We start from the raw sequence: 26,041 nt of genomic DNA on the forward strand, positions 1-26,041 counted from the left end.
ATGGCTGCGTCCAAAAACTTAGGCAGCTGACTTGTTGCCTCGCAGCCCTATCAGGCAAGGTGCCTCACAAAATTGATTTCGGACAGACAGACTTCTGAGACAGCGCAACGGTTAAATGATCTACAGCAAAATAGAGCGAGCTTTGGTGAAAACTAAGTGAATATTTAATGACTACAATAGTAATTTATCGCTAGAAAATACATCATAAGTGGAAAACGTTGATCAAATATGTACATTTACACACAAACTGACGACCAGCCGCAACTTTCAGACGCCATCTTTATTTTTCTAGCTCAACTGTCACCCTAAGTCTCAATGTCCATACTATTCATCTTAAACAGTATGTGAGATTAAAATATCCTCTTTGGAGGATTCAGAACTACAAACATGAGTAAGAAGTGTTAAAAAAATACCCAAAAAGGTTATGCGCGACCGACAGTGAGAGGTTTAGATATAGGTTTGAGTGACTAATCAAAGTTTAACCTGATAAACAATTGTATGTATATGTGTATATATATATATATGTTATCCGTGCCAGTGATGACAGGATTGTTTTTGAGAGAAATTGCTTTTAATGGAAGTTTTGGGTTTCAATTTTAAGCCACACATTCACATGTTGACTTATATTTTACTAAGATGCGTTTATATTTAGTTTATACTCTTTATTATATACAGAAATGGACCGTGGTGAATATAGACTTACAGAAATAGAACATATAAACCCTGTACAAACGTTACTGTCAATCATCAATGGCAGCTGTCACAGTTGCTAGGCGACAAGACCAGTTCTCCATGGCTAGACAGTCCCATTTCACAACGCTCGGCCTCTTTGAATTGGGACACAGCCTATATTTTAAAATGTAAAAATTTAAAATGTAATTTATTCCTGTGAGGGTGAAGCTGAACTTTCAGCAGTCATTACTCGTGCTTAAGAAACTTTTCTTATTGTTATCAGAGTTAAAAACAATTAATTTCTTCTGGATTCTTTGGTGAATAGAAAGTTCAAAAGAACAGCATTTCTTTAAAATGGATTTTCTTTGTAATAAAGTAAAAGTCTTAAACCATTGAATACATCCTTGCTAAATAAAATTATACATTTATTTTAAATTAATTAATAAAGAATCTTACTGTCCCCAAACTTTTGAACGGTAGTGTACATCAACACCAGCTCATGCTATAGTCAGAGACACACAGATCTCAATCACTCATCTCTCTTCACAAACTTTGAAAATGAAAAAGAAAAAGCAGCAAATACATTTTAGGGGTTTTAACTGTCCTTTATTCTATTAAATTCTGTGATGTTCAATAAGACGGATAACAACAGTTTAGTGATATGATAGAGACTTGACAACTTTAAAGTATTACAAATATCACATAATTTTGTATAGCTAATATATTAAACTGGATTACATTTGATTCATTATTAATAATATTTGTTTGTTAATGCAAAATCAGTAATAGGCCTATTAATTGTGATTCTCTCTCACTGATTCAGTTTATATAACACAAAACAGCTTTACAACAGACTTCTTTAATGTTTAAAATATCTGTGCTAAAAGCAGTAACCAGAACACTTACAAGCTTAAACCATGCATTATCACATATATTGATAAGCTCAGAGTACAAAAGGAAACATTCAAGTAACAGTTGAGCTGAATTCTCTACTAAAACAATAACATAACAAAGTTTAAGGCCATTTAAAACAGAGGTAGAGAAAAGACCACATGATGATTATAAGTGACGAATTAGCTTAGCAGTCCAGTGATGGCCAACATTAGCTTGGTGCTGTGACTTCAATGATTCTGAGGTGCTTTGTAGGTTGATTTGTGGTGCATAAAACACAACATCTGGAACACTGAGAGCATAATAGTTTAGTTACGAGGTGATATTTTTATTCTGAAGGGTCTGGGCTTCATGGTGAGTCCAAATGTAGAGCCCAGGTCAAGCTCTTGCCCTGGAATGTTCTCTATGTGCAGACGATGCAACAGGGTGGTTAAGAACACAAACATCTCCAGACGGGCAAAGCTGTCACCGAGGCAACGCCGTATTCCCATGCCAAATATCATTACCTTCTCAGTCACATTTTTATTTAGATGACCAGACAGGGTGAGGAATCGTTCGGGTCGGAAAGCCTCAGGATCGCCCCAAATGTCCCTTTTGGCCAAATAATGAGTTTAATTCAGTTCAATTGAGTTATTTATTAACGTTATAACTTTATATATATATATATAAGAAAAAAATCATGTAAAAATATTATAAAAATAACTTTACTTTTATATATAAAATTATGAAATAAAATTATTTATAATAATTTGTTTGTATTATATTTCATATTAATATAATAAATAATATTTATATAACAGAGAGAGCCTTAGGAAACTTAACAAGAATGTGGCAGGAATGTGATACTTACACATCGTGATTGACTTGATATTGGTTGATGAACACACACGTGTCTTTGGGGATGAAGTATCCATTCAGTATTATGTTTTCAGTTGTGCTAGATAACATGATGGAGGAAAATGTGAGTACCGGTTTATGAATGCAGTCCTATGATAATAGTAGGATACTATAACACTATGATACTATAGAGAAAAAAATGGACTCACCAGTGAGGTATGGTGAAAGGCACGTAGGACGCGTGACGAAACACTTCGAATATGAAAGCTTCTGCGTACGGCATGTTTGGCTTGTCTTTAAACTGTGGAAGCCTGTTCATACCAACCTGGTTATCTAGGAAAGCACATATAGCATAATAAACACCCAGAGTAGAAGATGAAGAAATACGTCATGAATTTTGAACTGAATTTAACAATATTATTTTGGACCTCACAAATTGTTTTAGCACTGGGAGATTTCTTTTAAAATATATATATTTTCAGATGTCTCTGTTCGCAGTCACTTCTAAATAACCCTGTAGATAAAATCTCATTTAAAACTATATAATTTCCTGTTTATAGCAAATTCCAAAAGACCAAAATAAAGCGAGGCCACAGGAAGACATTTTTAGTCTTCCATCAACATCTTTTAAGCTCCACTTTCAAAATTGTGTATCGAATTGTCTATAAGTTTTGGTTTCCTGTGTCTGTCTCACAAGAAACCACAAATCCTCTCTAATGCAGATTCAGTTTCCCCAGGATGCCGCAGCACAGCTAATGAAAGGGATGTGCATGATGGGAAATTGTGTTTTTCCAGTAAACACAATGTTGTTTTGATTGGCCCTTTTCTAGTCTTCACCTATCTCCTGGAGGATTTTAGCCTGGATGTCTGGAAACTTGATCAGGTATAAAAGGCTCCACTGCAAACCGGAGATGATAGTGTCAAAACCTACAAGGTAAAAAAAAAAGGCATTGGTTATGATCATAATCTGTTAAAGGGCACCTATTATGGAATTTTGAAATGTACCTTTCATGTAGTGTGTAACATAGATCTAGGTGAACAAAAACATCCTGCAAAGTTTGAAATATGAAAGTGCACCGTATATAAAGTTATTGTCTTTCAAAAGTAAGAGTCGACTCGGAGTCATTTTTATGAATCGTTAGAAGACCGAAGCTTTTTCTCTGACTAGATGACGTCAACTTGTCAAGTTATTTGAATACGTTACGCCCACTTATTGCGCTCCAAGGCCAGGGAAAATATTATGGCGACGAGACGCTGTGTTCTGAAGTGCGACTCAAAAGACAACTTTTTTCATCTGCCCAAGAAGGAGCATTTGAAGACTAAGTGGCTACAATTCATATATACAACTATACCACAGAAGTATAGTCTTGTGCTTTGTTCACGCCATTTTGAAGACGATTGCTTTTTAAATGCAATCAAACTTGGATTTGCGAGCCGCTGATATTGAAGGAAGGTTCATTTCTAAGTGTATTTGCATCAGCTTCCTCCTCCGTATCACAACCTGTAAGTGTTATTAATAATTGTTGCTTTTATGTTTTATGTAGCATGCTTAATTATTATTTTGTTTGTTGTATAAGCACCGTTTAGCTTATAGGTCTTCAATGGCAATTGTATTGAGATAGCCTATGTGAAGTGTTTGTCGTTGTTTTCGGAGTTGTCTTAAAGAATAGAGTAATACCTCGTAGTAACGTAACTGCATTTTTTTTTTTTTTGTAAAAACGTTATGTTTATGCATCGGGCTAATGCAAACAAAGACTGATTGTGCTTTTACAATATGAACTCTTGGCTATGCTCGCTAACATAACATTAAATTCTTTATCTTATTTTTAGTTTTTTACTACAAACTACAAAGCAGTGGACTATAATCATTATTATAACACGATTTAATTGATAAAAGCATCATTGTACTCCGTGTTAAACAATAAGTATTATCTCTGTAAACACTGCTGGGTCATCTGACCAATCGCAGATTAGCGTCGCGCAAAGGAGGAGTTTGGAAAATGAGTCGTTGTACGAATCATTTGGGAGTCGGTGAGCAAATCAGGTAAAAATAAATGCATATTATACGAAAACAAAAGTGTTTTTTGACATTGCATGCACGTAAAACTGTTGTTGGGGACTCCCTAAACAACATTAGGAACATTTTAAATGTCATAATAGGTGCCCTTTAACAGCCTAGAGACACAAGTCACAATTGGCATATGGGCAACCAAATTGACTGAAGATGTGTTGTGGGCTATAATTCTCAGGCTAGAAGAATGAAAATGAGCTCCTCATGGGGGTTTGTTAAATACGGTTTAATGAACTAGAACTACCAAGATGCATAAACTGAAACAGGAATGAACAGCTCAAGCCAAGAGCAGATGAAAAACATACATCTAAAGCAAATTCTCAGAAAAACTCCAGGTCTGATTCTAGACTGTGACGACAAAGAGCCAGAACAAACATCTGGTTCTGGATGTAAACTGTTCTGTTGTATGTATTTCTGAAAGCACAATGTTGCTGTTCACATTCACACATTTATTCTCTTTTCTCCTGGTCTCTCACCGGCTCCGAAGATGTCGATAACACTGTGGACGATCTGTGAGTTGCTGAGCATGGCCGTTTCCTCGTCCCCCTGCCTGTCCTCACTCATTGCAATAAGGGCATCAGTGATGTCCCGAATACAGTTCTGTACAAAAACACAGAGAATCAGATTTGCTAAATGTTTAAAATGTGGGAAAATAAACAGTACTCTCTCTATGACATTTACATCCATCTTGTTCCTGGCCATATATGCGGGTGCCTTCTCCACACATGCATACATTGTGTACACCAAATTCAACTGTGCATGTGAATATTTTAGTTTGTATAAACAGAAACAAAGCATCACTTCACAGGCGCTCTGTAAAGAGAAATATCATATTTTGGAGATAATAGTTACTGACCACTTTTTTTGTATAAAAAATATAACATACTGGTTAAAGTTTGAGGCCAGTAAGACTCTTTTTTTTTATTAATTTATTTTTTATTTTTTATTAATAGTTTTATTCTTTTTGATGAATTAAATTGATAAAAAGTGACAGTTATTTTCAAAATTGCTTATAATAAGAAATGTTACTTTAGCACCAAATCAGCATATCAGAATGATTTCTGAAGGATCATGTTACACTGAAGACTAGAGCAACGCTGCTGAAAATTCAGCTTTGCCATCACAGGAATAAAATTAATTTTAATATATATATATATATATATATATATATATATATATAAATCATGAAATATTTCACAATGTTACTGTTTTATTGAATTTACTGTATTGTATTTTGATTAAATAAACACAGCCTTGGTGAGCATAAGATACTTCTTCCAAAAACACACAAAATTATGCTGACCCCAAACTTTATATACTGTATAATCTGCATATGCAAGCATGCTGACAGATTTTCTTTCTAATGAAGCATGCATAAATGTATGGAGTATATAACCTCTGTCCGTTCACTCATCTCATGAGAAGAGATGTAATCTGAGGCTTCTGACACTAACAATCTGCCACTCATCTCTAGGATAAAATAATCATGTTCCTGCAGGAATGTTTTGTCTTTTCATCTTTTGATTATTTCAACAGTATTACCCTATCAAAGGTGATGAGATGTTCCCTGATGTTGCGCTCCATGAAGCTGTTCATTCTGCCAATGTACTGGACCATCTTTCGCAGAGACGGACTGGGCAGGTAACGGAAGATAGGAAAAAAGTCTGCCAGATTCCCTGCAGCAAAGAGGCGCAGCACTTCATTATTGATGTGGACGATGGTGAGGAACTCTTTATCGTTATGGGCATACCGCTTGCCAAAACACAGAGTGCAAACCACATTGGCAACCGAGGTCACTAGCAACTTAACCGGGTCAAGCCCTGAATCTCCGACCTTATCTCCTTGTTCCTTCAGAGCCTCCACCATCTCCATGGCCTCTGTGCAGATATGTTCCTCCAAAAGACACGAGGCACTTGAGTCTCTGGGCTCAGCTTGGGAGAAGGTCCTCAAGGCATTTCTGCAGATCTTTTTGTGAAGCACCCAAGCTTCGCCATACTTCTCACTAAATGTCATACTGGTGCCATTAGCAACTGCAGAGAATGTAAAAAGGTCAGGGCGTCCAGCAAATGCCTCTCCTTGCCGTACCAGAGCCTCCTTGATGGTAGAATAGCCGCTCAAAACAACTACCACAAGAGAACCCATTTGCACCTGGAACACATCTCCATACTGAACCCTCAGGTTTGTTAATGACAAATGGATTTGTTCCCCCATCTGGAAAAGGTTGCCCACTAACGGCCAAGGTTTGGGACCTGGAAGAAAGGAGCAGCATGGTCCTCTCCGTCGACCATGGAGAGCCAGCAAGAGCAGAGCGAAGGCACAGAGGAACAGAGTCACTCCAGATGTAGTCGTTTGGGAAATCTCCTCCAGATACATGGCATACACTGCAAATAAATTAGAAAATGCCTGTGATATAACGTTATTTAAAAATAGGGGTTTGACGCATAAAGCATAATACACACAATTCTATTTTACACTCTATAAATAGCTTTAAAGAGAAACTTTAGGGAAATTAAACCTTTATAGCTATTGTAGGCCTATTACTTTCAAGTAAAACGGTATCCTGAAGATAGAAGCGAAAAAACGGCAGAAACGGTAGGGAGAATAGTTACTAAATCAAGCATTTTGCATTATCTTACCTTTGAAACCGCTCCCGCGTTTGCAATCAAATACTTTCAAAGTTTCACCAGCTGATAAATGGCTGCGAAAGAACTCTTTAAGAACGTGTCTCCATGACTGCACAAAAACACAGACTGATTCTCAGAAGCAGAGAACACTGGAGGGCCGTCGAGATGATCGATGTACAAGCATGAATGAAAGCCAATGAGATAAATAAAAAAATAGCCTACCGCTAGTCCGCTAGTGATGAGAGGAAGAGAAATGTTGTTTAAAAAATACAGTAAGTGCGTGTTACCACACGATGGCAGTGTTTTAAAACCCTGAAAGCTCACAGCCTTTACATATCGAGGAGGAAAGAGAAAGCAGACTCGATTAGAATGATTAGAAAATTGCATTGAGTTATATGACACTGATAGCCTGGGAAAACCCAGACCTATGACACTGACAGTCTGTTGTTTGCGTCGATGGTTTGTGTATGCAAAAGGGTTCTAAAATTAGATTCGTAAAATCGAATCGCTTTTTCGAAAGAAAAAAACCCTCGAAAAAAAACATGTAACGTTAGGCTAAAATCAAATTGGTAGACATTGCTTGACGTAAAAAAAAACGCAATGGTAGACATTGCTTGATACGTTTATTTGTCTGTAGTAGTGCATTTGTCATAGACGAAACTCCTGTAATTAAAGTAGCCTTCTGTTCTACTTAATTATTTAATATGTGGTAGTACTATATGGAACACATTATGAAACAAGGAAATACTGACTGGATTCTGGGTAAGCTAACATACTGGATTCCCAATTTATCACTGCACATAATTCGATTTGACTTTGTAAAAATAATTTAATAATAATAATACACTATATGTTTTCAGGTTTCCTCTTGATACCTGCAAAATATGAAATATATGCTATTTTTAGTTTTTTATATTTTATTTATTTATCTTAATTTTACAAATTATTATAAGTAATTTTGACAACTATCCAAGCGGCACAAAAAGGGGGATCATAAGAAGGGAATCCAATTTCATACCGATCTGTTTGCAATAATAATGGAAATGATTTGATTAATAAACCACCACAGACATGTATCCATAAACCTTTTATTGCACTTTTTTGAATAGCATACAAATACATTTTACACAAAAAATATTTACAACAACAGCACTTCCTCACTGTAATAGTATTACAATTCGATTTGGATCCATATGTAGTATGACTGTGGAGTGTGTGTCTATATGCATTCTTAAAGCCTTATCTTCGTGGTGGTGGTCCACCTCTCCCTCTTCCCATCCCTTGACCTGGTGGAGGTCCACGGCCATTACCTGGGAGAGGCCCGGGTGGCCTGGGACCTGGAGGGCGAGTCACTGGTGCCCGAGGATTTGCCGCAGCCAAAGACACATCTCTCTGAACATGTACCCCTTTCCCGGTGGCTGCAGCGCCAGGTTTGCCAGTCACTTTTGGTGACTTGCTAAGCTGGTCATTTGGTTTCTCTGTAATAAAAATGGCAAGTTTGTAACAGAAACAGACACTCCATTGTGAATGAAGACTGTTCCACTCTCAAGTTTAAAGATCACAAGAGGTTGGAAGTATCTCCTACAATGTGAACACCAGTAGGGGAAACACGGCAAAAGAAACATGTCATGACTAGTTCAACGAGTTGTTTAGCCCACTGACCAGCCTCTTCAGCAGATGGAGGGGGAATCAGGGACTTGTTGGGCATAAGATCCTCCAGGTCTTTCATCACCTGGTTGGTGCTGTCCTTGTTGTTCCTCCTGTTCTTCTCCTCATCTCTTTGCTAAATGATGGAGCAGAAAATATAAACCAATAGCTGACACTGCTGATGTCAGACAACTTTACCATCATTTACAAAAAACGTTTACCAACCATTTGCATTTTGCGTTTTAATTCCAAGTTAGCGTTTTGATATGCTTTGGACACAGCATTCAGGTAATAAATAGCCAACCTGTCAGAGACAAGACAGACAAATAGTTTTATTAAATGCAAATAAATCATATAACATTTACCTTTAAACTTCACATTAGGTGACTACTCACACCATGAGGAGGACTGCAGAAATTATGAGGCCTGGGTTGGATGCATAACCGAAGATGTCTGCCATAAATGGTGGTAAGTCCTTCTCTATAGTCTCCGTGATCACATCAAACATCTTATCTTTACCACTGTGGAGAGATGTGGATCTCATTTTTTCTCAGGAAATTTGCCCTTTTTTGCTGGTCTAAAAATGTATGACAATTTAAAATATAAATTGATAAATATTGATGGACCAACATGAAACAAGCTTGTTATTATACTGTAGTAAGATGTTTTTGTAACATTTTAAGACATACTTTTAACACACATTTTATGTTTATTTAATCACTGTTTATAACTTCTTAGCTAAGTAAGTTTATCTTATAAGTATTTTATACGGTCTCCTGTATTAATTTGCCTTTAATCATGGAAGTTAATTTCCCCCAAAAAATCAGAAAAATACCATGCATATTCGAGATTAAAAAGACATATGAAGTAATTATGAGATGAAATGTTATGTTATGACATACTGTACTATATACATATAACAAATGAAGGGCTTCATTAGTTGCAGCAGGTGTGCATGAGCTAGAACACATTAAATATCTGAACTGGCTAGGTTTGTTGAGTGTCACGTTTGACTGCAAGTTAGAAATATGGTATACAAGTTAGTAAGTCAAAAGAATGGTCCAAAAAGTTAAGTGAAGATATCATTGCCCTACACAAACAAGGAACATCATACAAAAAGATAGCGAAGGCACTAAATGTTCCTAGAGACACCGTTGGAAGCATAGTTCGCAAGTTCAAAATTAAAGACAGTGGTTACACTATCTGGAAGGGGCAGAAAAAGGAATCTATCAATGGCTGCAACCAGATTTCTGAGAAGACAGGTTCAGAAAAGTGACTGCAAAAGACCTGCAGCAAGACTTGGTGGCAACAGGCACTGAGGTTTCCGCTTGCAGAGTAAGGCGTCTACTAAACACATGCGGTTTCAATGGCAGAACTCTATGACGTACAGGCATGGGTGCAGAAGAAGTCCTGGAAGATTCAACAGTGGCCATCACAGTCACCTGCCTTGAACCCCATTGAAAATCTCTGGTGGGATTTGAGGAAGGCGGTTGCAGCACACACACCCAAGAATATTACTGAACGGGAGGCCATTGCTCATGAGGAATGGGCTAAGATTCCTCAGAAACGCTGCCAGAAGCTGGTGTCTGGTTATACATCTTGTTTGCAGCAGCAGGTCATAACAGCAAAAGGGTGTTCTACAAAGTACTAAAGATTCTTGCCATGAAGGGGTTGAATAATTTTGAGACTGCAGAAGTCATTAAATGTTGCATTTTCAGTTGAATTTGGGAAAACATTTGTTGTGTTAAGCTGTTTCAATTACTTTTGTTTGATTTTTTCAAGGCAAAGAGCTGAAAGTCTGTACATTTAGCCAATAAACCTGATTTGCAATGGGGGTTAATTCATTTCAATTACAACTGTAATTTCGACTTTATCTTATAATTACTTAGTATGTCATAATTTTGACTTCTCATGATTTACCAAAGCATGATTTCTTTTTCTTATGTGGCGTAAATGGGCTTCCATACTTAGTACATGAATAGGGATAACAAATCTATTCCTACAGGAATAATTTGTTCAGGCATTCTGTACTTTTCCCTTTTTTTCCCATTTTTGACCAAAGTGAGCCTTTTCAAGGATTAGTACATAAATCTTGATAAGGTTTAAAAGCTACCTGAAGGGTCCACAGTCAAAAGACGGTGGCAGTGTCATAATGGAGTAGATCACAGGCATGAGACTGAGGAAGAGGACGAGGAGGAGCAATCCCATGTAGAAGTTATTAGAACGTGAAGCTTTGAACACTCTCTCATGGGGAACGTTACAGGCCATCACTGCCCAGCACTGGTAATACATGGAGCTCAGCAGACGCAACACGTTTACGCCCACCAGCCCAGGGGCGTAAAATGCGCCCATCCTGAAACACACACATTATGTGAAGTCATCACACTGTCCATCGCCGAGATTCTGTGTTTTTACTCGCATGATCTACTTACCAGATCATTCCCTGGTTGAAGATGAGCCCAAGTACGTTACCACTGATGTCAAACTCTCCATAAGATGGCTGCAGAAACACAAACACACACACATGCATAAATATCTGTATGCATGACAACACAGAAAGAGATGTCACAGTAAAAGATACCTCTCTCTCTCTCTCTCTTTCTCTCTCTCTCTCTCTCTCTCTCTCTCTCTGTAATTAAGTGCCCTGAATGGTGTAGTGTGTCTCTCTGTGACTCTGGTTGTAAAGCAGCCCTATCACCTATCCTGCCACCTTCTCATGGTGTTCAGTTGACCTCGGATGAATGAGTAGTATGTCACCTATATCGAGTGACAGGAAAATGAGGGCGACAGGGCAAAGCCATATAGAGCAGTAATTTCTGAGCACAACAAACTTTTGATGAGAATACACTTAACCTGACATAATCACAGTCAGTCAGGTTTCTAACATCTGCCCTCTTCTTGATGGGAACGTCCCATCATCGCTAAATTGCTAAGAACTAAACTTAACAACTAAAATGTGCATCCGACAGAGGTCATCCAACTGATACTGTTACAGCTTGTTTACACAGTGTTACGTGAGTAACTTGAATAACAGCAGGGTGTGAGGTTGGACTTACAAACCCAGCTTCAAGATCCCAACACCAGCAATAGTTGAGGAATCTCACAATCACGGCTCGTAGGAAGTCCCCTATCAGAATGGTCAGATATGTCACTTGGATGTCGGATACGGTGAGCTTCACAAACTCCTGTGAGGAAATAAAACAGTACATTTTAACCATATAAAGCCTACTGTATTATGTTTGATACATTAATTTCTAAGGCCTTTGATTTATTAGCATGATCAAAACATTGCTGAAAAAACAGTTGCACACAATCTACTGCATGCCTTCAGCACTCTGATTGATAAATCATACTTTTTTAGCAAGTAAAAGGCCTTTTAGTATAATTCTAATTCCATTTCAAAAAATTAGATTTTTGTGACTAATATTTTGTCAAGCTCTACAGGGTCAGTGTTGCCAACTTGGACTGCTGGTTAACATGTAGTCAGTCACTGTGTCATACTTGTTACGTTTTCCGACATAAAATATGTACATGAGAACAGCTTTATTGGACATTTGGCTATATATTATATTAAAATACAGTATGTGAGCACGGATTAGGATAAAAAAATGGATATAAAGTGCTGACAATTGGCGCGTTACGTCATCCGGCGTCATATACAGTAGTAACTTTTTGAGCAGGCTTTAGCTACTTTCCATTAAAAATAGTAGGCAACACTGTACAGGGTTAAAGGACAATTCCGGCGAAAAATGAACCTAGGGGTAATTAAAACATGGTTACCGTGTTGAACGTTTACTGGGATGCGTTTTCATGATAATCGAATGTAAAGAGTTTTATCTCTAAAAACTGATTAGCTTATAACGGTAGTATATGGCGCATCGAAATTCGAATATAAATAAAAAGAGATATTATAAATATTATAGATATATATAAATAAAAATAACACTGTGCTATGTGAGCTGAACTGTGACTTAAACCTATCGACCAGCTTAGCACGGCGTTCGTGGCTCGACTGGTCGAGACTGTTTTCTAAAGATGGCTCCTGCCTGTATACGCGACGTGTACTGTCTTTATAAAGTATCTTCTTATTAAGCTGTCTGTACACTTACAAAGTTCTCAATGCTTCGGTTTGCATGTAGGGACCCTCATTATGCTACCGTGTTAGTGTGAGGCTATTTGGAGCCTTGTTAGTGGTATTAACTAGCGATTTCTTTTTACTTATATTCGATGCCCCATATACTAGCGTTATAAGCTTATCTGTTTTTAAAGATAAACTCTTTACATTCGATTATCATGAAAACACGGTAACCATGTGTTAATTACCTCTAGGTTCATTTTTCGCCGGAATTGTCCTTTAAGCACTGACTGTTACTGACAAGTTTGGTGGTGGTGATGTTGGTGCTGATGGTACCTACAATGCCTACTTCTGTCTCCCAGCATGGCCCCCTGATGACATCAGCTGGGAAGGTGATTGGAGGGGGAATGTTTTCTGTGACGTTGTGGTGTAAGGTGTAGTTGTCATAGTATTCTTTAAGAGCCCAGATGGTTTCATTTTTTATCTGTTTCTCGTTTTCAAGCTATGAACATACAATACCAAAGAAATGATTCACATAAAATGTAACAGGTATATGTGTAAGGACTCTTTAAGCAGAGTGATATCCCTTTTTATTATGTTTTTGGTTCCTAGACCATCTATGGTCATACCTTTGCATTGACTTCATCAAACAGAGCAAACAGAAAAGTGTACAGGTTGCCCAGAAAGAGGGCAAAGATTCTGGCCAGCTGCCATTTTAGGGCGATTCGAGGGTGATAGTCTTCCAGCTCCCCTATAACCTCAAACATAGGTGGACACACCAAGCCCAACAAGGACATCACAAGTTCAACCTGACCGAAGAAGAAACAAGAGTTTCACAATTTGCCATCACATTAATAAATTGAAAAGTAAAAGAAAAGGGGTACCTCATTTTTTTGAAGCCATGTCAGTTCATTCCTGTCCTTTTTTGAAAATTCTTGAGATCTTTTGACCACAGCGTAGATGAGGTATCCGCTCCCACCCAAGCAGCACAGGATGAGAGCGTTGGCTAGGACACGTAGGAAGCGGCGCAGGTGAATGTTCTCATCCTTTAGGTTTTCCTGCTCATCCACAATAGATTCCTGAGGGAATACGACATAGTTAATGTTAGATTTGATCAGTCTAACTATGCAGAAGTTTTCACAGCACAGTGCACCATTCTTTGATACTAGTATTACTGTTATTAACCTTGAAGCTTGTGGTGGTGGACGCGAACTTATTGTCAGCTGTCTCTGGGTTTCCTATAAGGTAATCCCAGCTAGTAAACAGCTTCCAGCAAAAGGTGAAGGCACTATCCTCTGCTCCATCTCCTCCTTCATTGGCATTTCTTGCCATTCTACAAGAAGGAAGGCCATTAAAAAAAGAAATAAAGAGGCTCCACATTATCAGCAAAAAGAGCATTGTCAGTGAGCAAAATACAGAGAGACACTGGTAATGCTGCAGATGTAGTTATTAGACTCACGTTCTGATAACCACCATTAGACTGTAGCCAAATATCCCAACACCAACCAAAAGATATGACAGAGGTAACCTGAACTGGAGGAATCCGATACTTCGTTGATTATTGTAGAAACCATAAAATAGAACGGAGTACTTGCAATAACCCTGTGAAAAAATGTAAAAGGTATAATCCAAATAAGACAATAGCAATCTTACAACCTCTTTTACACAGAATCCAATAGTGAAAAATCCTTACGCCAAACTCAAACAGGACAGAGTAGTCCATGGCAGTATCCTGTTCCTCTCTGGGGACTGTTTTTCTGGCAATGGAGCCATAAGGCATGCCCATCAGTACCTACAAAGAGAAAGACACAGATCATATTAGTGTAGCTTTAATTTTAATTTTCTCTTTTATGACCTGAAGGCCAAGTATGATAACCCATAGTTAGAATTTGTCCTCTGCATTTAACCCATCCAAGTTAGTGCACACATTAGGAGCAGTGAGTAGTGAACACACACACACAATCGGAGCAGTGGGCAGCCATTGCTGTGGCGCCCCCGGGAACGATTGGTGTTTTGGTGCCTTGCTCAAGGGCATTTCATTCATTTCCTGCCGGTATTGAGAATCAAACCTGCAACCTTTGGGTTACCAGTCTGACCAATCACGGTTTCCACAAAAATATCAAGCAGCACAACATTGATAATAATAGGAAATGTTTCTTGAGAGGCAAACCAGCATATAATAATGATTTCTGAAGGATCATGTGTACTGAAGACAGGAGGAATGGCTGCTGAAAACTTAGCTTTGCTATCACAGGAAGAATGACTCATTAAAATATATGAAAATAGAAATTGTAATAAAATTTCACAATATTTCTGAAGGTAGTGTAAATTGCCTAAAAGGTGTTTAAACAACGACATTAGCGTCACATCTCACCTCTGGCATAACAACAAGTCCAAACACGAAGCCGAAGAGAACAAGGTTTAATCCATACATCCAGCGCAGGAAAATGAAGTAGGAGGCAACAGATGACCCAAAGTGACCTATGAGAATAAAACAGATGAGAAGAGAATAAGAAACACACGGAACTTTGAAAATACAGAATTCGATAAAAAAGAAAAAAAAACAGATGAACAGACTTTCCACTTCTTTTATCCGACTCTCCCAGGGAATACAGGCTGTCTTGAAGTTGTCAAAGTCTCTATTGAATTTGATTAATTTCTGAGAAACGAACAAACAAAAAATATTCAGTGATTGCATTTAAAATGTAACATGTCAATATGGAATATTTAATGCTGTACCTTAGTCATCATGACTTTGAATGCATAGAGTCTCCTCCCTTTTCCTTTGCCCAAAGCCCCTTCAAACTTTTCTACAAACCCCTGGGCTTCTCTAACAGGTGATATAAATAGAAACTTGTATTAGCATGGAAATAAAATGTATGACACAATATCTAAACAAACTTTCTGTTTTTGTTTCAGATTTCAACAGGGCATGAGTATTTCTCCCTGTCCTGTTGGGGTTGTACTCTTTGCATGCTGCTATACATTTGTAGACGGACCAGTCCATTGACTTACTGGCTGGTTCTGCGTGTATTAAGCAGCATGACCATTCAGCATTGTATAGTAAGCACCAGAGACAATACTAGGAAAAAATATCATGTTTCACTCACAACCTTCACACACTGTAACCTGACCCAACAGCCAATTAATTAACTCATCAATGAATAATAAATGTGAATGGACCAGATGGACACAAGATGAACTAATTCACTAATAAACGGATATTACTTCACCTAAGGGATAGTTCACCCAAATGTGAAAATTCCATCATTATTTACTCACCCTTGTGTTTTGCGACTTGAAAGCAAAAGAATATTTTTTTGTGTGTGTGTGTGTGGATTTTGTGTGTGAAATTTCATTTCATAAAATGAAAGTCATAAAAGTCCATTAAATGAAAGTTGTTTTAGACCCCTTTGACTTTCATTGTATAGGCAAAATAAGAAGTCATAGAGGTTTGATTTGAAAAGACACGAGGGTGAGTATATGATGAAAGAACTTTAATTTTTGGGTGAACCAACCCTTTAATGTTTTCATATGGAAATAGTATGGGTATTTGTTTGGTTTTTAAATAGAAAATATAATAAGAATAATAAAAAACTATAAGTCTTTCAAATAATATCCATATATTATATAATATTAACACTAACATTATAGGGACTCAATATTAAATCCATGTACAGAGAAAATTGTTTGGCAACTACAGCAATTAAACTGCAGTCTCATATCCAAAAACCTACAAAGCACCTCATTATAACATCCATCGACATCCGTGTATTGTTTGGGCATGACCATATGACCTTATGGCACTTTGTACATGGCATAATTGTACCCAAACATGCATGCAAAGACTGCCCTCAAGAAACATCAGCATGCATAAAACAGCATCAAGCTCATGAAACTGTAACATTCCTGTCACCTATCAGAAGTTACCCATGTAGAAGCTTTGCCAAGTGAGTGTCCCCTATGTGGCACCGTTTCTTTCCCTACAGCTTCAGGGCCCATGTTACTGATGCTTTCTTGGGCAGTGTGTCAGTCTCTACTAACTTCTGAGGGCACTTGTCTAAACTCTCACTTGTCACCCACACTGGTCAATTCCACTGGGCAGTCTGAGGTAAAGGTTCAGACGGAGGCCACTAGGTAATGAATGCATTGGCGTAGTCTCTGTGTCAAGTGTTTTATCTCAAAGTACAATCAAACACATTTTGGATGATGTTGATTCTTTACCGAAACTTTTTGTAAACTTCAAAAGTGCCATGTTATACTGATCCTAATTCAAATTACTTCCATACTTCCTAAAAATAATTTTCAAAGCCAGTAAGAATATGTAGGCAATAAGAGCTCCTTTAAACCTCAGCTTAAAGTGCATTAAGAGACGTGAAGATGCAAGAAAGCAGAAGCACAGCGACTTGTAAGCTTTAATGAAGCACATAAACAAACATGAAACTCATGCTAAATAAATGAACTTCATTTGAGTGAGAGGTGACTGAAACAAGAGCTCAAACAATGAGTAGGAGGAAATCCGTTTTACTTCAGGCATTTGAGTCTCCTCTTCATGCGCCAGGGTTTGTTCCGAAGTGTCGCTATCAGCTTTTTCTTCTCCTCCACTTCGTCTTTTAGCCGGGCCATCTCTCCCTCAGACAGAGACTCGTCTTCTGAATTGTTGTCTGATGATGAACTGCTGCAGAACAAAGCCGAGACCCAAGAGTCAGCAGTCAGTCCTTTAAGTCCAGTTTAACAGTATATTCCACAAGGATATTGTTCTTTTGGTCAAGTCAAGTCAAAAGTTCTAGTGAGCAGGATGGCCATGAAAAGCACTTCCAGATCATCAGTTGGAAGGCAAATTAGGTTAAATGATATATTTGTTTTATTTATAGCAATACAATCAATACAATACAATATTATGATAACAACACTTTTGCGGTTGTTCAGAGGTTTTAGTTCCTTGGCATTTTACCACACATTTTGTAATATGAATAGTTGAGAACATTCAAAAGTTATTTTATGGCAAAATCTGTGTATGGCTGTGGAGGTAAAGAGGAGTGAACGGCACCATGAGTGTGTGTGTGTGGCGTGGAGAGGGAGGCTAGAGAATACTGCACCTGCTGTTCTTGCCTTTGCCTTTGTTCTTTTTCTTATCCTTATCTTCCTGTTTATCCTTCCCTCCTTTTCCTGCTGCTTTGCCATTCCCCTTCTTCTCCTTGATATTCTCCACCTCTTTTTCCTTCTTAGTTGTGCCTTTTTTCCTTCCTTTTCTTTTATCTCCTTTCTCCTCTTCGCTCTCCTCTTCTGAGTCATCTTTCTTGGCAGCCCTCTTCTTCGCACCTGCTGGTTTCTTTCTTCTTCCTTTCTGCTCTTCCTCGCTCTCGTCTTCACTTACTTCCTTCTTCTTTCGGCCTTTCCTCTTCCGTGGAGTCTGCTCCTCTTCGTCGCTCTCCTCCACGCTATCGGCGGGCTTGGCTTTCCTTCCTCGAGCAGCAGGCTTCGGTTTATTCCTGCCTTTTGCTCTTCTTTTTGAATCCACTGAAAAGATATAGAAAATGTGTGTTTGTGAATGTGTACATTCATATTATATTTTAATAAAATAACAACAATTGACAAAATACATTTTGTAAGATCACTGCATGACATGCACATTCAAATTAGTAATAAAAAATAATACAATAATATTATTGAATATTCGAAAGTAATATTATAATAAATAATAATGATAAACAATAATTGTTAATAAATAAATAAAAATGAACAAAAAAAACTCAACCATGTTCAGAACTTACCGTCACTTCCACTATCATATTCTGCATCGATTTCCATCCCAACTGTAACACACACACACACACACTGTATTAATATCATGAGAATTTCTTTAATTTTTACAATACTGTCACAATAACTCAATAACACAACTATATAACATCCTGTCAGATGAGTGCACTTCATGGCACACATGATATATTGTGTTAATCATTAAAACAATTAACATAAATTAGGTAAACCTGCTAAATAAGGGTCATCATTCAAAAACTCACTCACAAACATATAACAGCAGGAAACACAACAGTGCAACACAAATAAATGATTGACTCCACTAGCCTATATCAGAATATAAAAACTATATCAGAACAGTAAATTGCAAATAGTTACCCAACCTATTCATATGTAGATTGATGTGTTTTAAATAAACAGTTTACTAGTATACACTAAATCAAATTGAAACAACATGCATTAGAATGATCCTCTTCTGATAATCAAATCTACTTACCATCATCCACGGTTATCGCAATATCATTTTTTCTGCGAGGCATCTTGCCGTTTTGAGTTTGAGTCCTGCTATTCAGTCTTGCGAGGCATCTAGAGCTGAAGACACACCTGACTGTCAGGTGGGTCTCTGTTAACAGGCTCTCCACTCCTAAAAAAGGAATCAAATGTCTCCTTGACTACAGAAAATGGTAGTCAAGATCTAAAGCCGTGAGAGCCAGCAAACAAAACGCCAGTGCACAGGGCAGATTCAAGACTCAAATAATCAGAGAATAATCAAGGTGTCTCTCATGATACCTAAACACAAGCAGGTTGGCTAAATGAAGTACGGCAAGTCTACCCGAGTTTCATAATAAACACCTGAAAATATTTTTTTCTAGAATTAAAATAAGAAAATGATAACAGATTATAAATAATGTGAAGTTCTGATTAAATTTTTCTATTTACGACAAATTTATCATTCTTTATGTTAATTAGAAAAAAGTTCAATAACTCATTTTTGGACCTTAGTAAAAAGAGATAATTATTATTATTATTTTTTTTTATATTCTCACATCAAACTTTTTTTCCTGGTTCCATTTCAGTACAAGAGATTAATATACTGACCTATAGTTGTTTAACTTTGGTTAAATGTGTGTCTTTGTTCTTAATGTGTGTACAGTAAATGATGAGGCATTGTGTCAACAGGAAGATCTAACCATTAATTGTTTTCAGTTAATTATATACAAGAGGTCTACTACTATAACATCCGGTAACAGAGCTACATTCACACAGATCAGATATCCAGCATATAAAAGAGGTTTCTCTGTAGTGACTGCAAGGAAGGTTCACAATAAACGCAAAAACACTGAAAAATCTAAACTCATTATATTTTGTGTTTTTTGACCACAACTTACTCCCAAAAGTTGAGATAACTTTATTTAGTTTGATCAATTCCAATACATTGGACAAATCAATTGGATAAAGTATAATTTATGATTCAATTAATAATTTAATGAAATTACTATTCTTAATTTCTTACTAAAATAATTTAAAATTAGCTCTATTTTCAATTAACAATGACTACCTAAATGAACAAATAAACAAAATCTCAAATGACTCCAGTTAATACTTAATGACGACTGCCCATGAATAATAAATGGCCACTTGCATTGTTAATGAAACTTATGTGCCAATTTTCTTATAAATAATCGTCAAGATTTGATACAGGGATATCATAAGGTTCAAAGGATTGTAAGATCTCTTCGATACATCTTCAAAACAGGTGCTCTTTGTTGCTCCCAGCACAGGTGGCGGAGCTACAACAGCTCGTGTCCTTTTACCTCACACTGACATGCACTGAACATTTATATTCTTCAAGGATGTTTTTTTACCATCCTCTAGTAGGTTTGTAACAAACTCCCCTCACTTAAATGGTACACAGCGTAACCCCAAACAGAGCAGCATGGGCAGTGGAATGACAAGTGGGTCACATGCATCTTTGCTGCCAAATCTGTGGCTGTTGGAAAATAATCCAGGACATTAGACACCCCTAGAGCTGAGAGCAGATTTGAGAATACTGTACTGCGCATGGAAATGTTGTGGGTCACCTGACACGCTGATCAAGATAAAGCTGCATGGATTTGAGAATAGGAAAACAATGAAATGGAGACGAGAGGCATAATGGTGGGCAAAGCCAAGCCGTCAATCGGTTAAAAAATTATTTAGCTTCCAGATCTATGGGGGCTAAGGGCCGGTGTCTTGACGAATAACGCTACCTATAAGATTGTGCTTCCAACACTATATTTGTATTGTTTTAAGGGTAGGTTTAGGGTTTGGGGTAGGTATGGATGTTAAAAAAGCCTCAAACCATGTCACACCACATAAATATAATGCTGGTAGTCTGATAGCAATTTTCCCTGAACAGGGAGCACAAATCGTCAGAACACCGGTTCACACAGAACGCGTTTTGTGGTCTTTTTGAACGTGACCAGTGGTCAGGGTTCCTCAAATCCAGCATGGAGGGCCACTGTCCTGTAGAGTTTAGCTCAAACCACGATCAAACTCACTTACCTGCTATTTTCTAGTAACTCTGTTGACTAGCTTTTTCAGGTGTGTTTGATTAGTTTTGGAACTAAACTCTGCAGGGAAGTGGCCCTCCAGGACCAGATTTGAGGAACCCCTGGCATTTTTATAATGCCCTGCCATGCACAATGCTGCAAAAGACGCAAACACAACGGTTAAACACGTTGTCCGTCTATCGCTTTTGCACAGTGGAACGGAAAAACACGTATTGTGTGAAGGATCCATTTTGGGATTGCTGAAGTTAAGGCTGATTTATACTTCTCCGTCGGACCAATGCCGGAGCCTCTACACTGTAGACTACTACGAGTTGGTTTTCATTTAAACTTCTGCGTCGTTGTCCGCATTGACGTGGAATTACACATGCAGAGGGAGCATGTGAAACTTCAGGGAGGGGTTCTAGCAGACCAATCACAGCGCTTGCGGTCCCCGTAGAATTGACGCGTTGTTACATTTTTGGAGAGGTGCACGTCAGGGTACGTCGTAGGCTACACGTGCTACACACAAAGCCCACGACGTAGCTACGGCGCGAGTTTGACGCAGAAGTATAAATTGGTTCCCTTTCGTAGGGAGCTCAACACTGCGTCGTTGAAAACTACTCTTTGGGGACGCTCCCTACACGTACGCCTCTGAAGTATGAATGAAACTAATCCAATCCTGATTGGTGTTGCGTCGTGACGTAACATGTGATGGCATAACCGGATGCATAAAAGTGACGCCGGCACACACACACATTAGCTTTCGCTCTTCAGCATGCGCTCTCTGTTGTTGTCTGTCTTATTTGGTGTTGTCTGTCTGATCCAGTCACTGTATTATGGAGAGTGAGCAATTCACTAGATGTGTGCACCCCTGCCCAAAATATATTACGAGTGGGGACACGCATCAGTTGTGTGTAAATTGTTTGGGAGTGCAACACGCACGGGCAGCTCTCGAGGGGGCTGTCTGTGATCTCTGTGAAACACTCCCTATCAGTACTGCGCTCGCGTTCCCCGTGGTTCAGGTCCCGCGTCCGTTGAGGCGGCGCTGTGACTCAGATCGCGGGGTTTGCAATAGGATCTTACAGATGAGAATGAGACCGCTGCAGCACTTTCTCATTCCCTATTTGAAGGTTCTAAGGCTCCCGTTCATGGTGCAGAAGCCCGCGATGCGGCTTCTTCTGCCCGTGATGAGAACCTGATGTTTGAACTATCTGATTCTGAGGGAGTGGGTGTGTTCAGCATCGAGGCGGATGAATGTGAATTAGACTCACCAGCTCACGTTCTCTGCTGTTCAGGTACCACGTCCGTTGAGGCGGCGTGGCGACTCAGATCGTGGGGTTCGTAAATAAAATAAATAATAAAATATGAAATTTGCTGATGAGACTGCTGAGGCACTTTCTCATTCTTTATTTGAAGGGTCTAAGGCTCCCATTCATGGTGCAGGAGCCCGCGATGCGGCTTCTTCTGCCTGTGACAAGCACCCGATGTTTAAAAAAAAAAGAAAAAAAAAGTCCAACATCGAGGCATAATAGCGTGTTGTGATCCATGCTGTGGCCAGACTAAAAATCAACTGGCCACATGTTAGACAGGAAGCGCTTAATAAATAACTGGAAATTAGCACTTCCTGCAGCAACAATCACAACATCAGCGCTTACCATTTTTATTTATTTATTTTCCTGACTTGCATAATTAGTTATCTAAGTCATGGGATAAACCCCACTCCTTCCTTTAGAGCCCCTCCCTCGGGAGTTTGGCAACAGAGTTTGGGAGTTTCGCCGGAAAACCGGTTCGACAGACACCTCCTTCACTGGGCGCGGTCATGGACGGCCACTTTGCCAGGGGTCTGTGGCAGAACCATCAACATTTTTGGCATATAATTTGCCTAGAGATGTTGGCTGTGTTCAGGGCTCTGAGGAGTTTCCTCCCAGACATCAAGGGTTACCACGTTCTGATACTTTCGGATACATCAGTGGTAGTTTATCTGAACTGACAAGGGGGACTCAGATCGCGCCCTCTATCCAGACTGGCGCATCAGATTATTCTATGGTCCCAGGAGAAATTGTTATCTATTAGAGCAATATATGTCCCGAGGGTTCAGAATCAGGGAGCAGACATCCTGTCGAGGCAGGGGCTGAGGCCTGGGGAATGCAGACTTCACCCAGAGGTGGTGAAGTTGATATGGCAGAGGTTTGGACCAATGGAAGTGGATCTGTTTGCGTCTCGAGAGACGTCCCACTGTCCACTTTGGTTCTCCCTCACTCATCCAGCCCCACTGGGGTTGGATGCCATGGTACAGGCCTGGCCGAAGCTTCGCCTGTACGTTTTACGTAGACCTGGAGAGGGTCCGTCAGGAGGGCATCAGTCTTCTTCTGGTAGCACCGTTGTGGCCGGCCCGAGTATGGTTTTCAGACATAATTTCACTACTGATAGCTCCGCCATGGCAGATTCCTCTGAGGAGGGATCTGTTGTCTCAGGCGGAGGGCACAATATTCCACCCTTGCCCGGAGCTGTGGAAATTGTGGGTCTGGCTCCTGAGGGGGTCCAGTACCTAGATGCCGGTCTATCAGCTGGGGTGGTCAAAATCATACTTAGCTCTAGGGCTCCGTCTACTAGGAGATTATATGGCCTCAAGTGGTATGTTTTTCCACTTGGAGTAGAGAACATGAGTTAGGTCCAGTTAACTGCCCAGTGGCTTCAGTTCTGGAGTTTCTTCAAGATCGTTTCTCTGCGGGTCTCTCCCCGTCCACACTTAAAGTGTACGTGGCTGCCATTATGGCGGTCCATGCACCACTAAGTGATGGGCCTTTGGGGAGGCACCAACTGGTCATACTATTTCTCCATGGTACATGGATGATGAGACCGACAGTCAGGTCCAGGGTTTCTTCCTGGGACCTGGCGGTGGTTCTCGAAGGGCTATCCTTGGCTCCCTCCCAACCCCTCCAGTAGGCTTTGCCTAGAACCTCACTTTCAAGATAGCCTTTCTCTTAGCTATTTCTTAAAATTATTAAGAGAGTGGGAGATCTCCAAGCCCTTTCACTAACGCCAGGTTGCTTGGGGTTTGCCCCCGGCAGAGTTGAGGCCATCCTGCATCCGAGACCCAGCTATGTGCCTTAAGTGCATTCGAATATGGCTAGGTCCATGGTCCTGCGAGCATTTCATCCTCCACCTCATGTGTCGGCAGAAGAAGAGAGGTTCCTTTGCTCTGCCAGTCAGGGTTCTGAGTATTTACCTTGAGAGGTGCTCTTCTTCGAGGAGGTTGGACCTACTGTTAGTGTGTTTTGGGTCACCTAATAAGGGGCTCCCGGCATCCAAACAAACCATAAGTAGGCCTACAAGGTGTGCAATTTGCCTTCACCTTTGGCCGTAAGGGCTCATTTTAAAAGAGGCATGGCGTCCTCTAGGCCCCTCCGTTCGGGAGTGCCCCTCCAGGAGATCTGTGAGGCAGCCGGTTGGGCTACCCTGCACACTTTCACCAGGTTTTATTGTCTTCACCTCCTTAGTACGTCTGGCGCACGAGTGCTCTCGTCCTAGCTTAAGTGCCTGAGATCAGCTTCACTCTAGGACAGGCTTTTTCGGTGCGTGGCCTAGTGGGCATTCGTTCCCCAAAGAGTCGTTTTCAACGACGCAGTGTTGAGTTCCCTACAAAAGGGAACGTCTCGGGTTACGAGTACGACAGTAACCTTTGTTCCCTGAGGAGGGAACGAGACACTGCGTCGTCTATGGATGGGAATCGAGAACCGATTCTTCTTCAGAACCGGTGCCCAGTGAATCAATTCCTTGGAACCGTTAGCATGCCTGCGTATCGATTCCGCTTATCGGTTCCGCTCGATGCAAATGTGTCATGACGTCACACACGCGCTGCGTTGTTTTGATTCAGAACGTGGCAAACATGGCAGAGGCAGAAGTTCGACGCAGAAGTATAATGAGGCCTTTAACGGGACGCCACGTTGCTTTCCGACCAGCCATCGCGTGCTGTCTCACACACATTCACTCGCACACATACATACGCACTCACTCACTCTCATGCGCGCGCGCGCACACACACACACACACTCGCGCGCACGCACACACACACACACACACTTGCGCACACACACTCTCTCGCGCGCTCGCTCACTCACTCACTCACTCACACAAACGCACACATGCTCACTCACACACACGCGCGCGCACATACACACTCACTAGCGCTCACACACTATCTCGCGCTCACGCACACACTCTCGCTCACTCACTAGCGCACACACACACTCTCTCGCGCTCACACACACACTCTCTCGCGCTCACACACGCACTCTCTCGCGCTCACTCACTCACACACAAACGCACACATGCTCACTCACACACACACTCACTTTGAGAAGCTCACCTATACTTTTAGATTTGTTCTGAGGTTGCCACACATAATTTGTGTATGTGCTCTGTGCTGTGTCTTCTGATCAGATATTAAAGCGAGTTAATACAAACAAACAAATTTGTACTTATTCCCTCACCCAATGAGAATCGATAAGAGAATCGATAAGGAATCAGATCGATAAGCAATATCGATAATGGAATCGGAATCGTTAAATCCTTATCAATTCCCATCTCTAGCGTCGTCTTGCCACGCCCCTTAACGCCTGGGAGCGGCTTGCTTCATCGCGAGGCTAATGTGTGCCGGCATCACTTTTATGCATCCGGTTATGCCCTCACATGTTACGTCACAACGCAACACCAATCAGGATTGGACATAGACAGTATAGGGATTGGATTAGTTTCATTCATACTTCAGAGGTGTATGCTTAGGAAGCGTCCCCAAAGAGTCGTTTTCACCGACGCAGTGTCTCGTTCCCTCCTCAGGCGTTTTACACTGGGCCACAACAAAGCAATTTGTCACACTTAAAATTTCATGAAATCTGCAAACAAATGATGCTAGGCCTTTTATTTAGAA

At 39.8% G+C, this 26,041-nt stretch overlaps 2 protein-coding genes across 3 annotated transcripts; both read right to left on the reverse strand.

Annotated features, from left to right (window-relative positions):
- Window positions 1–1,260: 1,260 nt before the first annotated feature.
- On the reverse strand, window positions 1,261–7,508 carry cyp1d1 (cytochrome P450, family 1, subfamily D, polypeptide 1). 2 transcript variants are annotated; one of them, XM_079607858.1, is made up of 9 exons: window positions 7,318–7,508; window positions 7,108–7,204; window positions 6,014–6,852; window positions 4,948–5,071; window positions 3,238–3,327; window positions 2,610–2,733; window positions 2,414–2,500; window positions 2,070–2,154; window positions 1,261–1,966 (listed from the first exon to the last, which is right to left on the reverse strand). In XM_079607858.1, exons 1-9 carry the CDS (start codon window positions 7,480–7,482, stop codon window positions 1,913–1,915), a joined length of 1,665 nt encoding a protein of 554 aa, XP_079463984.1. In that variant the 5' UTR covers window positions 7,483–7,508; the 3' UTR covers window positions 1,261–1,912. The 2 variants fall into 2 exon arrangements, with proteins under 2 accessions (XP_079463984.1, XP_079463983.1); XM_079607857.1 differs by having other exon boundaries at window positions 1,261–2,154.
- A 660-nt stretch (window positions 7,509–8,168) lies between these two features.
- Window positions 8,169–19,489, reverse strand: tmc2b (transmembrane channel-like 2b). The gene is made up of 20 exons (XM_079607683.1): window positions 19,077–19,489; window positions 18,592–18,633; window positions 17,917–18,337; window positions 17,346–17,495; window positions 15,557–15,647; window positions 15,395–15,476; window positions 15,192–15,298; window positions 14,511–14,609; window positions 14,277–14,419; window positions 14,003–14,150; window positions 13,702–13,896; window positions 13,447–13,626; window positions 13,158–13,319; window positions 11,799–11,927; window positions 11,175–11,242; window positions 10,856–11,095; window positions 9,138–9,263; window positions 8,968–9,046; window positions 8,758–8,878; window positions 8,169–8,573 (listed from the first exon to the last, which is right to left on the reverse strand). Exons 1-20 carry the CDS (start codon window positions 19,117–19,119, stop codon window positions 8,335–8,337), a joined length of 2,865 nt encoding a protein of 954 aa, XP_079463809.1. The 5' UTR covers window positions 19,120–19,489; the 3' UTR covers window positions 8,169–8,334.
- Window positions 19,490–26,041: the final 6,552 nt, after the last annotated feature.

This window comes from Phoxinus phoxinus (assembly GCF_949152265.1).
Source record: "Phoxinus phoxinus genome assembly, chromosome: 3".
Lineage (NCBI taxonomy): Eukaryota > Metazoa > Chordata > Actinopteri > Cypriniformes > Leuciscidae > Phoxinus > Phoxinus phoxinus.